We start from the raw sequence: 13,216 nt of genomic DNA, 5'->3' as shown, positions 1-13,216 counted from the left end.
CATGGGATTACAGGCGACAATTGTTTGAAAATATTGTTTTGTTCTTTTGTTCATTATTTTCCAAAAATTATGATGTAATTTTCTGTATATTTCTTTAATTTACGGGCTTACTATCTGCAGCGCCATCAGGAAAATAATTCAACTAAAATTTGTAACTCAGGGAGAAAACAATTATGATCCACCACATGAATTTTCTGCAAGATTTTTTTTTTTTTTTTTTTGATCATTTACCCTTTTCTTGTTATAAATTTTTAAAAACATTGAGTCTTTTTCAGGACACCCTGTATGTAACTGTGTAAAATTAAAAGTATTCAATAATATTATATAATTTATAAATAATTTTACCGACATTTATTATTAGGTGTGTTAAACAAAATTATTACCTTATAGGAGGAGGAAATATCTTTATTGTTACATATTTTTGAATTTTTTTTGCCTTCACAATTTTTGTAATCACACTCTATTTTAACGGCCTTCTGTATATTTTCTTTCACACTAGTTACAACACAGTTGTTTGATATTGTTTATTAAATTTGTTTGTTTTCAATACATTGAGTTGTCAGACAGCTAAATTTCAACAATGCGTGGACTTCCAGGATTTTTTTCACAAGAGTAATAATTTTATTAAATATAATTTTGATAACTGAAAAAAAAAAAAAATTCTAACTAGTCAATACAAACAAAACATAAATTTATTCCAGTATTATTTATACCTCTGCTGGCATTTTGTAATGAACATTTCTTTCATCAAGAAATTTTTTATCCCCAGCGTAACTATTAAAATTTTCATTTATAGGTTATGATCCTGATGAACTCAGAGGCAGAAACATTGGAGTATTTATTGGAAATTGTTCATCCGAGAGTGATGAATTTTTCACTTATGACCCAAAGAAAATTAATGGATATGCTATGACTGGTTGTTGTCGTGCAATGTTTGCCAATCGTATCTCTTATACTTTTGACTTTAAAGGTATATAATGAAGGGAATTTTTGGTACTCTAATTGATATTAGTTTGATTTTTTTTTCTTGAATCATGGCTAATACAGTGTTTGAAATTTTTAGAGCCACAATCACTAATCTCCTGAATTAAATTTAATGTTTGAGAATTATTTCATAATTATTTAGTAGCAATGTTTTCAGTAAGATTTTTTCAAGAAGTGAAAAGAAAGTAAAAGTTTTTATTTTTTCGCTAAATAATTATGTCAATCAAAAGCAGCTTTGTATTAAATTTTTTGTTTTTTAAAATTCTATCTATGAAGCTTTTCTTGATAAGTTATTAAATTATTATTTTATTATTTGTTTATCTAACATGAAATACACTTTGCAAGTATCTCGTTCAAGAATAAGTTGCAAGTTTATTTATATAGATAAAACATTTGGTTGTTTATTAATGAGTCTCTCTTTTTTTTTTCTGAAGTTTTGGTTTTAAAAAATTTTGAAAATTGAATTTTGTTTGTTATTAGGTAATTGCTTAATAATTGAATGTCTTTGACAAATTAAAAGAAAAGAAATTTTACAGAAGTAGCAGAACACGTTGGAAAGAATGAAAGCACTTCTTTTGCTGAATAGTTTAAAATATTGTTGAAAATTCACTAGCACCTAGTATACTTGCACTATTGAGATTTTTTGGCATAATGCTAGTTAAAAAAGCCTACCTGGCTGCAGTAACCCCAATTAGTTACATTTTACTGCAAGAAGAATTATTTTCATGCACATTTTGTGCTTTCCTTTTAAACATTGCTTCATTTTTTTTATATTCATTTAAAAAAATAACAAGCATTCAGTTGTTCTTAGCAATTCTGTGAACTACTAAAAATATAAAATTAAAAAAAAAAATGATTCAATGATGAAAAACTTAGATAAGTGATTTTATTATAAGAGAGAGGTTAAAATTATAACCATAATAGAAGAAATGAAATCTTTGCTATCTACATAAAGTTTTTTTTTTTTTTTTTTTTTTAAGAATTAAGTACAGGAATGAAAAAATAGTGAAATGTACATTCTAATTTTAAATTTGAAGGTGGTATATATTTATTGAGCACAAGATTGATCACAACTTATGTGCTTTTATTAAAATCGGAGAGTTAAAAGAAAATTTTTCTAGTTTTTTTTCTGTTCTGTTTCTTTTTGAAGATTTCCACATTAAATGACATACTGTCTTATGCAGTATTATGCCCCATGTTAAGTTTCTTTATAAGTATTAATTAAAAATGTCCAGCTGCATGTAAAAAACATATATTTACAGGACCAAGCTTTTTAATGGACACAGCTTGTTCATCAGGAGCTTTGGCATTGTATGAAGCAGTAAAAGCTATACAGACTGGGCAGTGTGAAGCTGCTATTGTTGGAGGAGCAAATCTGTGTTTAAGGCCAGGCACTGCTTTGCAATTTTATCGCTTAAATATGTTATCGGATGATGGCAGATGCAAAACTTTTGATGCTGCTTGTAAGTAAAAAGCTATTAGTTCATATTTAATTCAGTTCTTTAAAAAAAAAAAAAAAAAAAAAAAAAACGATGTTCAATGCATTTTTATAGATGTTAAATTATGCACTGAATCAAAAAGATTGTTTAATAATTGATCTATATTTGATAGGTAATGGATATGGGCGAAGTGAAGCTGTAGTAACTCTATTTCTACAAAAATCCAATGTTGCAAGAAGAAAGTATGCCTCCATTGTACATATCAAAACAAATACAGATGGTTTCAAAGAACAAGGTACAGTAACTCTCAAGTTTTACACAAAATGAACTTTTTAATGTCAATTTTATGAATTTAGTTTTGTACATTTGCAACTGTCATAGATAGTTTTTATTTCACATCAAAGATATATGTTGCAAATTGTATACAAATATTGAGTCAAAAAAAAAAAGAAGATATTTTTCAATGATGCTGAAAAATGTTAAAAAACTTCTTATTTAGCTTGAACTATTTCGCTTTATTTAGCATAGCTCATTATTTTAATTATGTACACCATAAATTTATATTTTTGTATGATCTAAAATCTTTTTTTTATTTATAAAATCTCATTTTCTCCAAAAAGAAATAAATAAATGATGTAGTATTTTTATGTGTGGGCATTTCACTGAGGACAGTTTGTAAGTTCATATTTTGTTTGATGTTCAATGCTGCAACATCAATTTTTATCCTTTTGTGTCAGTGCTCAAATTTGATCACTACATATGTAAGCAGGCTTAATTTGAAGTTAATCTGCTTTTTAATCAAGAAAGGATCCAACTTCTTTTTTTGGAGGGGGGACATTAGGCACAAATAGCTGATATTTGGAAAATTTTTCAAGTAAAATGTCCACAAAGTTCAGATTTAGGCTACATTTAGTTGCTTAAGAAAGAAGGGGGGGGGGGCAATTCTCAACTCCCATGACCCTCCCCCCTGGATTTGCACTTGATTAACAGTACGACGCACCAATAAACCTAGCAACTGTGCCTTCCTTTTCGAATGCTATTCATTAAAGGAATGCGTAATAAAACACAGTAAAAAAGGCTTTCGCCGAAAAAAATATAATAAGGTCATGCATCTATGTTTTGTCATTAGCCAGCATGATACAATTTAAAATTATTCCAGGGCTGCCAAATGGTCCGCTTTTCCCGCCAAAGTCCGTTTTTTAGGGTAAAGTCTGCTTTAGACCGCTTTTTAACATTTTGAACCGTTTAGTCTGCTTTTGTATTGTTTTTACTAAAAAATCAGATTTTAAAAATTTTCATTACATTAAAAGATACTGTATGCTGACTTATGTTAAGCCTGAACACGCTGCCGCGGCGCCGTTTTTCTATTGAACTTGACTTTCTGGTATTATTTCGCTTCAGATTGACATCATTACTCCTCCTCCCACCGCTGTAACATGAAAATCTAGCAAATGGAGAAGTTTGGGGGAACAGTTATGACATGAAATCAAAGCATTTTGCTACCGATATTTTTCACGAGTTCGTACGCACTTGAAAAAAATCAAGAATGTTTCATCAGTGCAATTGTCTGAACTTGTGTTCGATATGTAGCATCGCGAAAAATTACTTCCTGTGTTTGCGAGTTCAATCTTTTTGCATCTTGTTAATATTTTGATGTTTTTGACAATCAGAAGTTACTTTAACATTCATTAACTTAGATTAGCTTATTTTATGTTTAATTACAATAGAGAATAAACTTTTTTTTCGGAACCACGATAACATCAAACTTTCTTGGACTTCGCCGAAAATTGCTTGCTGGGTTTTGAGATTTCAATCCCTTTGCATCTTGTAAATAATTTGATATTTTTGTCAATCAGAAGTTATTTTGACACACTTACTCGCACTTCGCGATCTTTTTGCATTTTGTTAATGTTATGATATGTTTGGCAGTCGGAAGTTATTTTGACATAACACCTCCTTAGATTAGCTTATTTTTTGGTTAATTTTAATAGACAATTAATTTTTATATTTTTGGTACCATAGCAACATTGAACTTTCTCGCACTTCGCGGAAAGTGCTTGTCGTGTTTGAGATTTCAATCTTTTTGCATCTTGTAAATAATTTGATATTTTTGTCAATCAGAAGTTATTTTGACACACTCCACCATAGATTAGCTTATTTTTTGTTTAATTTTAATAGATAAGAGACTACTTTTTTTTCTCAAAACCATGGCAACATTGAACTTACTCGCACTTCGCGGAAAATTGCTTGTCGTGCTTGAGATTTCAATCTTTTTGCATCTTGTTAATATTTTGATATTTTTGGCAATCGGAAGTTATTTTGGTATACGCCACCATAGATTAGCTTATTTTTTGTTTATTAATAGGTAATAAACTACTTTTTTTTCTCGAAACCCTGGCAACATTGAACTTACTCGCACTTCGCGATCTATTTGCATCTTGTTAATGTTATGATATTTTTGGCAATCGGAAGTTATTTTGACATACGCCATCATAGAATAGCTTATTTTTTGTTTAATTTTAATAGATAATAAACTTTCTTATTTTTGGAACCATAGCAGCATTGCACTTACTCGAACTTCGCGAGGAATTGCTTCTTGTCTTTGAGATTTCAATCTTTTTGCATCTTGTACATATTTTGATATTTTGCGCAATCGAATGTTATTTTCACATATGCTATCCTAGACTAGCATATTTTATGTTCAATTTTAGTCATGTTTAGTTTTAGAGAATTTTTTTTTTTTTGGATATTATTCCAACAGTGAACATACTTCGCGAAAATTTGATTCTCTTGTGGAAGATTTCAATCCTTTTGCATCTTGTATTTATTTTAATATTTTTTAAAATTAGAAGCTGTTTTGACATGTGCTACCCTGGGTTTAACTATGAATGGTCCTCCCAAGGTCCTCTTTTTAATCCTAACTGGTCCTCTTTGGTCCCCTTTTTGATTCAAAGTGGTCCTCTTTTACCCTGATCTATGGCTAAAATGTGTTGGGAGCCCTGCATAACCTTTAAACTATTTTTACTTTAATGTTAGAATTGCATCCGTTTTAGTTCATGAGTTAGTATACAGGAACAGAATGACTTTCTGTAACAAATAATTCCTTGAGTCACAAAAATGTAAATTGCTAATTGAACCAGAGTAGCATTGTATGATTAAAGTTACCAAGTGCACAAACTTACTACTGAGACTACAATTAACGAAGAACTTCATTGAGGATAGTTTTGACACTGTCAAAATCATATGTTTTCAATATCAAGGCAGTTATTATTGGAAGATTTAGCAATTTTGAATGTTTTTTTCTTCCCTAATATAGGAGTGACATTTCCATCTGCTGCTATGCAAAAACAATTAATCAAAGAAGTATATGAGGAGAGCAAAGTAGACCCTTTACAAGTATCTTTTGTGGAAGCGCATGGTACTGGTACTCCTGCTGGTGATCCCATTGAAATGTCTGCTATAGCTGAAATTTTTTGCAAAGGAAGGAATGAACCTCTTCTTGTGGGATCAACAAAGAGCAATATGGGCCATTCTGAGCCCTCTTCAGGTCTGTTTGAATGCCCTTTTTGACATTTGATTTTCCAATTATTATTTGTAGTAAAATTGTTCTTGTGTTCTTAGTTAAATTCAAATTTTGTCTATATCATCATCGTACTTCAGCTGTTCTTTAAACTGAAATTTGTGAAAATTTTGGGCTGCCGTTTCTAAAAATTTTGGGTTGACAACACTTATTTATAATGTGTAACACATTATATATATACATAAAGATGAAAAATTATATAAAAAGAACGAAAAACTTTTAAAATGTTTTTTTTTCAGGTGATTTCAATGAATTTTGTACACATATTTGATGTATTAGATTTTTATGTGTATGTGAGGGGGGGGGGAGAGTAGAACTTCTTCATAGTTTCCGAAAATTTCACTGCCTTCAAAAAATTTTACTTAAGTCCACTTGCACCCCTGGTTAAACTTAGCGTGAAGTTTTCTAAAGTGGTCTAAGTGGTGGTAATCTAAAGTGGGTACCTCTTTTTAGGTCAAAATTAAACTTCTTCATATCTTTTTTTAATGAATGTATGTCTTTAGCTGAAAATCACCAAGTTAGGTGGTGAATAGCATTTTTTATAAAAAATAAAGATAGATAAATAAGTAAATAAAAAGAGAACCTCTTACAAAAAAAAAGAAAGAAATCAATCTTTATCCATTATTATTATTATTATTATTATTTTACGTAGAAGAATAGTCTTGCCTTACTGAATGTTACATTTTTAAATTTAGGTATTTGCAGTGTTGTAAAAGTACTGATTGGCATGGAAACTGGTCTTATACCTCCAAATTTACACTTTAATACACCAAATCCAGAAATCAAGCCTCTGATTGATGGGGAAGTTAAAGTTGTAACTGAGCCAACTCCTTGGGAAGGTGGTTATGCTGCTTTAAGCTGCTTTGGTTTTGGAGGTGTGAATGTGCATGCAATTCTGCAATCCAACAGTAAAACCAAAAAGTCAGAGGAGGCACCTGACGGAAACTTACCCCAGTTGGCATTGTATAGTGGTAGGACTGAAGAAAGTGTATTAACAATGTTTGACTACTTAGACAAGGAGAAGTTGCCAAGAGAATTTTTTGCATTGTTACACAAATCTGTTTATACATCACCTCAGTTAAAACCATTCCGAGGGTATAAATTACTTGCTGGCGATCCTGAGGCATCAAGTATAAAGGTAATTAACTACTTTGTGTACTCATTTGTATGATTATTTTCTGATGTTAAACAGGAAATGTACTATTATGGCAAATTAAGTTTTCATAAAATGTGCATTATTTAAATTTTAAATACATTGATAATTTTATTTCAGCCACTGATAACCAATTTTACAAAATCATCAATTTTAAAAGTTGTCTAGATTTTGCATTCTCAAGCCTCTTCTTTTACAACAATTTTTGTGCAGAATAAATTTTTATATTTAAAATTTAAATTAAAGAAAAAACTTTAGTTTTGTGTTTAGTTCATTTTTTATTAATTTATTTTTGTAATTTTTGAATTATGAAATGTTACTAGGTAGTTGTAACAATATTTAGTTACATGATAGTAGAAATTGTTAATATTTTTACCCTCTGTTTTTTTTTTTTTTTTTTTTTTGTTTTTAAAGTTTGATAAAGGTGTTTAAGATAAAAATTCACATCTTTATGAAAAATAGAAATATCTATTTATATTTATTCGGGTAAGTAAGCAATATAAATATGCTTATTTGAAATGTTTGTTTCTTCTGATAAGGTATAACTTATATGAATAGCTAAATTTTAATTTTCTGACTGAATTATTAGATACATATTTCATCTCTTAACTGTTTAACGAGATTGCTTCTTTCTGTCTTTTATATTTTTAAGCTGTTGTTGATCTCAAAAAAATGTTCTTGTAATTTTATTGTTTTAAATCTTAAATGCTTAAAGTAAAATTGATTACTATTTTAGCAAGTATCTGCTGAAAAACGTCCTGTGTGGTACATTTTCTCTGGAATGGGTACTCAATGGCCTGGCATGGCAAAACAATTAATGAATCTTCAAGTGTTTGCTGATTCAATAAAGAGATCTGCTGAAGTTTTGAGGCCATATGAACTTGATTTAATTGATTTGGTAACTAATGGTGTAAAGGACAAGACTAACGTTCGAAGCATTATTCCTGCCTTTGTATCCATTGCTGCAGTACAGGTAATAATATATGAAATTTTAACACTAATATGGAAGTTAATAAAGATTTAATGTTCAATAGATTGTCCTGCATGAAATCTACGCCTAATGTTGGGGAAAACCTAACTTAGCAGCACACTTAATGATGTGATCAAGCTCTTCATAGCTTTCACAAAGCTGCCAAGTTATCTTTGCTTCAACTATAGTTTTGACTTCACTACAAATTTGAGTTCACAGTTGATGTTTTGAAATTTTAATTTTCTTTATAGAAACGCTTTTAACTGCATTAAAAGGTTTAAAACCATTTAAGAAAATATGGGAAGAGGCATATAGATAATGCAAAAAATTGTCTGGAAGTGTATCATGAAATTTTTCTTTTACTAGATTTTGTGTACAAACATGAAAAAAAGATCACTCCAAATTTAGAAATCCAACTGCACTTTCTACTTGCAGCATAGCTGGAGCACAATATTTTTAATTACATTCACACAAATCTGTGTGTGTGTTTGAACTTTTATGTAATTTATTATTTTATTAACTGCGTGTGTTTTATCTTTAATCGACATTTTCTTTTATTTTTCTATCTTAAAAAATGCTGCATTCATGAATTGAATTTTTTCTTTTTTATAATTTTGATTAAATAAATAATTTAAATTGAAATGTATCACTGGTTAGATTTTACTTTTCTATATTGTGTTTTCACTACAAAATTGCATTTATATCCCTTTCCTCCCCCCCCCCCCCAAAAAAGGAAATAGTTTTATAAAGTTGGTTAATTAAATAGGGAATCAAATCTACTTCTCTTCAAATTATGTATATAAAATTTCATTAAAATATTTATTCTAGTTACATTTTGTGTTATTAATGAGCAGTTTGTATTAAGAATTAAGTTTTAACTTCTGGAAATAAATATAAATAAATTTTTAGGTGGCTTTAGTTGATGTTTTGAATGAACTTGGATTGAAACCAGATGGTATTGTTGGACACAGTGTTGGGGAATTGGGATGTGCTTACGCAGATGGTTGCTTTACTGCTGAGCAAATGATACTTGCTGCATACTGGAGAGGAAAAGCTGTTGAAGACTCTAATCTGGAGGATGGTGCAATGGCTGCTCTTGGTAATTTGTTTTTCTTTTCTTTCCATGTTCATGTTTTATAAGTATTTTCATTTTTGCCCTTATCGAAGAAAACTTATAGCAGTATAAAAATAAATAAGTGTAATAAAACTTGTCAAAAGGTTAAAACGGACAAATTTGTCAGTACTAAACTTTCTATGCATGAAAATGTTTTTTAAAATGTAGGTATTTGTCTTGATTTGCATTTAAAAAAGTTCAATGTTATCCTAGTAAATGAACTTTGCTTTTAATTACCTTTAATAATTTTAACTTAAGTGATAAAAATGAATAATATAATAGTTTTCAGCTGATTTTCCACTACACTTAATAATAAGAAAAAAGGGCAATTAAAATCAGCTGAAGGATGAAAATTTTAACCTGTTTGTTTTGTTGTTTTACAAGCAACAAAATAATTTTCATGAATTGGAGGAAAAATGAAAAGTAACAAAACAAGCCTCTGTGTTTCATACACAGTGTGCATCATCTTTATCTGGCAGAATGATTAAGATAACCATTAAACACACATTTCAGGTTCCCTGGTTCTAAGATTTTACAATTCTTGATTATGTGTTAGACCCAATTTGACTTTTTTCCCCCTTTTCAGGAATCACATGGCCTGAAGCTCAGAGCCGCTGTCCCAAAGATATCTTTCCTTCATGCCATAATGCAGAAGATTCTGTCACAATATCTGGTCCCAAAGAAAGTGTAAAGGTTTTTGTGCAAACTTTGAAAGATGAAAACGTTTTTGCACGTGAGGTTGACAGTTGTGGTTATGCATTCCACAGCCAATATATTTTCCCTGCGGCAAGTAAGCTTCGAGCAGCTTTAGAAAAGGTAACTTTTTTCTTACTGAAATAAAGTTCAGACGCTTTGTTTTTCTCTTAACTTAAATTTAGCTATCATAATTTTCTAATTATTGATACTTATGGTATTTTCATAATGTAATTTAATGTGCATGAAACATCATGAAAAAAAAATCATTTATGATGATAGCAGTTGAGTACTTGTAAAGTGAGAAAATAAAAAAAATTATCTTGTTTTAACACATCTTCTTATGAATTACTTAGTTTTAAATTGTTGATTTGACTTGTTTTTAGGTCATTCCTGAACCAAAAGAACGATCTCCGAGATGGATTAGTTCATCATACCATGAAAGCAAATGGAATGAGCCATCTTCCAAACTTGCAGATGCTGCTTACTTTGTACATAATCTGGTGTCACCAGTTTTGTTTCACGAAGCTTTGCACTATGTGCCTAAAAATGCTCTTGTTGTTGAAATAGCTCCCCACCACTTGCTGCAAGCTATTCTTAAAAGAGTTATTGGTGCTGATGCTGAATATATTGGGCTGATGAAGAGAAATGTTGATAATACTGTTCATCTTTTATCTAGTATTGGAAGGTAAGAAAGAATCAGTGTTTATGCCATTTGAAACTTATTCAGGCATTGGAAAAAGAAAAAAAAAAGTAACAATAATATATGAATTGAAAAGTAGAAAAGATGTATAGAGGACAGTTTAAAATTTCTACCTGTTGCTTGTTTTCAAGTATATATACTTTCAGGTTTTTAAGGAATAACAATTTTTTATTGATAGAGTTCCACATTAAATCTCCATTATTAAAAGTAATTTAATGATATAACTTTGTATTATAAATTTAACTATAACTTTAAATACTGTGTTAAGATTTAAAATTATACTTGAATCAATGTCTAAATTTATAGCTGAGATCTCTTTTGAAGAGCATTTGAGGCTTTGTTTTAAATTTTATTTTTCACACATCTCATTGCAACACTCTTGTTAAATGAAATTATGCAATTGAAATTAAAGTTATTTGCATTCTTTCTAGGCTTTACAATTGTGGACTCAACCCTGATATTGAGAAACTGTATCCCTCCGTCACTTTGCCAGTACCTAAAGGTACTCCCATGATTTCACCACTTATCAAGTGGGACCACTCTGAGAGTTGGACAGTGGCCAAATGGGACAAGAACACCAACCAATCTCAGATGATAATTGAAGTTAATGCTGGTCCAGAAGAATCTCCAGATAATTATATGCTAGGCCACTGCATTGATGGAAGATATTTGTATCCTGCTACTGGCTATTTGGTACTTGCTTGGCAGGCACTTGCTGAGCTGAAAAATGTGGAAATGACACAGTTGCCTGTCACATTTGAAGAAGTGAAAATTCATCGAGCAACTGTTTTGTCAAAGACAAGTATGTATTAGTTTTGTTTTATGTATAGCCAGTGGCGTAGCTACGTTTTCTGCCGCCCGGGGCGGTTCCTCAATTTGCCGTCCTTTTTATGGGAAATAGTTCATACATTAAAGAGTCAAAAGTATTTAAAAAAGATTTTAAAAAAGAAAAAAAAAATTCCTTCTTTTTTCCCTTGCAGAAGAGAAAAAAAAAGGAATTCAGAGCTCCACCGAAAAATTCCAAAAGTTAAGTCAAGGTTGTTAATTTAAGCGATTTTCGGCAACAGTTTAAATTTAATTTTTTTCAAAATTAAAATCAGTTTTATGTTTTTGACGTTAGGGGGTTTGGGAGTTCGCCAGGAAATTTTCTGAAACTGAAGTCTTAAAAAGGCAAATTTAGGCTATCTTTGGATACGTGAAGACATTTGGGAAGGTTCAGCGGAGCTGTCCGGAAAGCTTTTCAACTAAACTTAAAAGCACGTAAATGTGGGCTGTATCTAGTGTGTAAGGGCCTCCCTTCACTTCAATAAAGACTGGATTTTCCTCTCGAAATATTTTCAAACTTGAAATCAATTTTAGCCTGTCTTTAATGACGTCAAAGAGAATGTGGTACGTAGGCGAGCTCTCGAGAAATTTTCCAATGCTGAAGTTTCAAATATGGAATTGTAGGCTATCTTTGATGGCATAAGTTTCCGACTATTTCCAAAAGAGTTGGGAAGTCAGATGATTTTCCTGTCTCCCAACGGAACTTTTTGAAAATGACGTTCTAAAACCGCAACGTTAGCCATTGTTTGACGGACAACGTCATGAGAGAGAGAGTTCGGAGGGGGGTTTCCCACACGAAATCTTTTTTGGAACTGTTGCTCATTTTAAGCTCTTCATCCCTGAGAGAAGAAAGCTTTACGGTGTTCCCTTAGAAATTTCTAAAAACGAAATTTGGAGCCACCTACGATGACGTTAGGTTCGTGCACATTTTGGGGTCCCTACCTTAGAATTTTTCTGAAATTTCAGTTTCTAAAACCCAACGTTAAACTATTTTTGGAGACATTGGATGCGATGAGGATTTTAAAGTTCGAAGTTGATATCCTTAATACAAATATTAGACTATCTTTAACGACATTAAAGGAAGGGTCAGGGCTTAACCGCCCTCAGGAATTTGTTGATATTAAAATTTTAAAAACTCAATTTTAGGCTAAAAGATGAGATGTAAAGGGATGGGGTGGGCGCTATCCTTTGGAAATGTTTCGTGACTCAAGGCCTAAAACTGCACTTTTGGGCTGTTTGGTGACGTTAAGGAATAGGAAGGCTCTTCCGGTTACTCTTCCCAAAAAATACGACATCGCCCTCAGTCTGTAGCTTCAGACGAAGGAAGAGAGAAAAAACAAACAATATAATCCTGAGGTGTCCACAAGACCAACGCGTGTTTTGTATTTGAGTATAATTTTATTATCAAAGTCGTACCACAGCCTTATAATTAAAAGACCGTTTTTTTTTTGACTCCAAAAAAAGATCAAAAGCATGATTTACTAATTGGGGAAACGCGTTAAATTTTTTCGCATCAAAAGTGCGAAATTGCCGCCCCCCGAAAAGTGCCGCACGGGGCAAACCGCCCCCTCCGCCCCTCCCTAGCTACGCCACTGTGTATAGCATTTGTTTTGGAATTAATGATTTTCAGTGTAAAGTTTCAAGTTTGTTTGTAATTATATTAATTAGTCATATATCCATTTGTGAACTCGACTATCGTCATGCAATGCTTAATAAGTTTACAAAGCTTACAAAAATAGTCATAACTTTTTTCTA

General features: G+C 31.1%; 1 protein-coding gene across 2 annotated transcripts in view; it reads left to right on the top strand.

Moving 5' to 3' along the window:
- The window catches only part of LOC129233957 (fatty acid synthase-like), a 54,946-nt gene that overhangs the window by 18,964 nt on the left and 22,766 nt on the right, over positions 1 to 13,216 (top strand). For both annotated transcript variants that reach the window (XM_054867868.1, XM_054867869.1), the window contains exons 4-13: positions 797 to 970; positions 2,247 to 2,447; positions 2,596 to 2,718; positions 5,740 to 5,970; positions 6,699 to 7,141; positions 7,893 to 8,129; positions 9,036 to 9,225; positions 9,827 to 10,056; positions 10,320 to 10,621; positions 11,068 to 11,438. In XM_054867868.1, the coding sequence (XP_054723843.1) occupies positions 797 to 970; positions 2,247 to 2,447; positions 2,596 to 2,718; positions 5,740 to 5,970; positions 6,699 to 7,141; positions 7,893 to 8,129; positions 9,036 to 9,225; positions 9,827 to 10,056; positions 10,320 to 10,621; positions 11,068 to 11,438 (2,502 nt within the window). The remainder of the gene's footprint in view (positions 1 to 796; positions 971 to 2,246; positions 2,448 to 2,595; positions 2,719 to 5,739; positions 5,971 to 6,698; positions 7,142 to 7,892; positions 8,130 to 9,035; positions 9,226 to 9,826; positions 10,057 to 10,319; positions 10,622 to 11,067; positions 11,439 to 13,216) is intronic.

Source organism: Uloborus diversus, unplaced genomic scaffold (assembly GCF_026930045.1).
Source record: "Uloborus diversus isolate 005 unplaced genomic scaffold, Udiv.v.3.1 scaffold_829, whole genome shotgun sequence".
Taxonomy (NCBI): domain Eukaryota; kingdom Metazoa; phylum Arthropoda; class Arachnida; order Araneae; family Uloboridae; genus Uloborus; species Uloborus diversus.
Note: the sequence above shows the minus strand (reverse complement) of the source record. Positions and strands in the feature narration are given on the sequence as shown.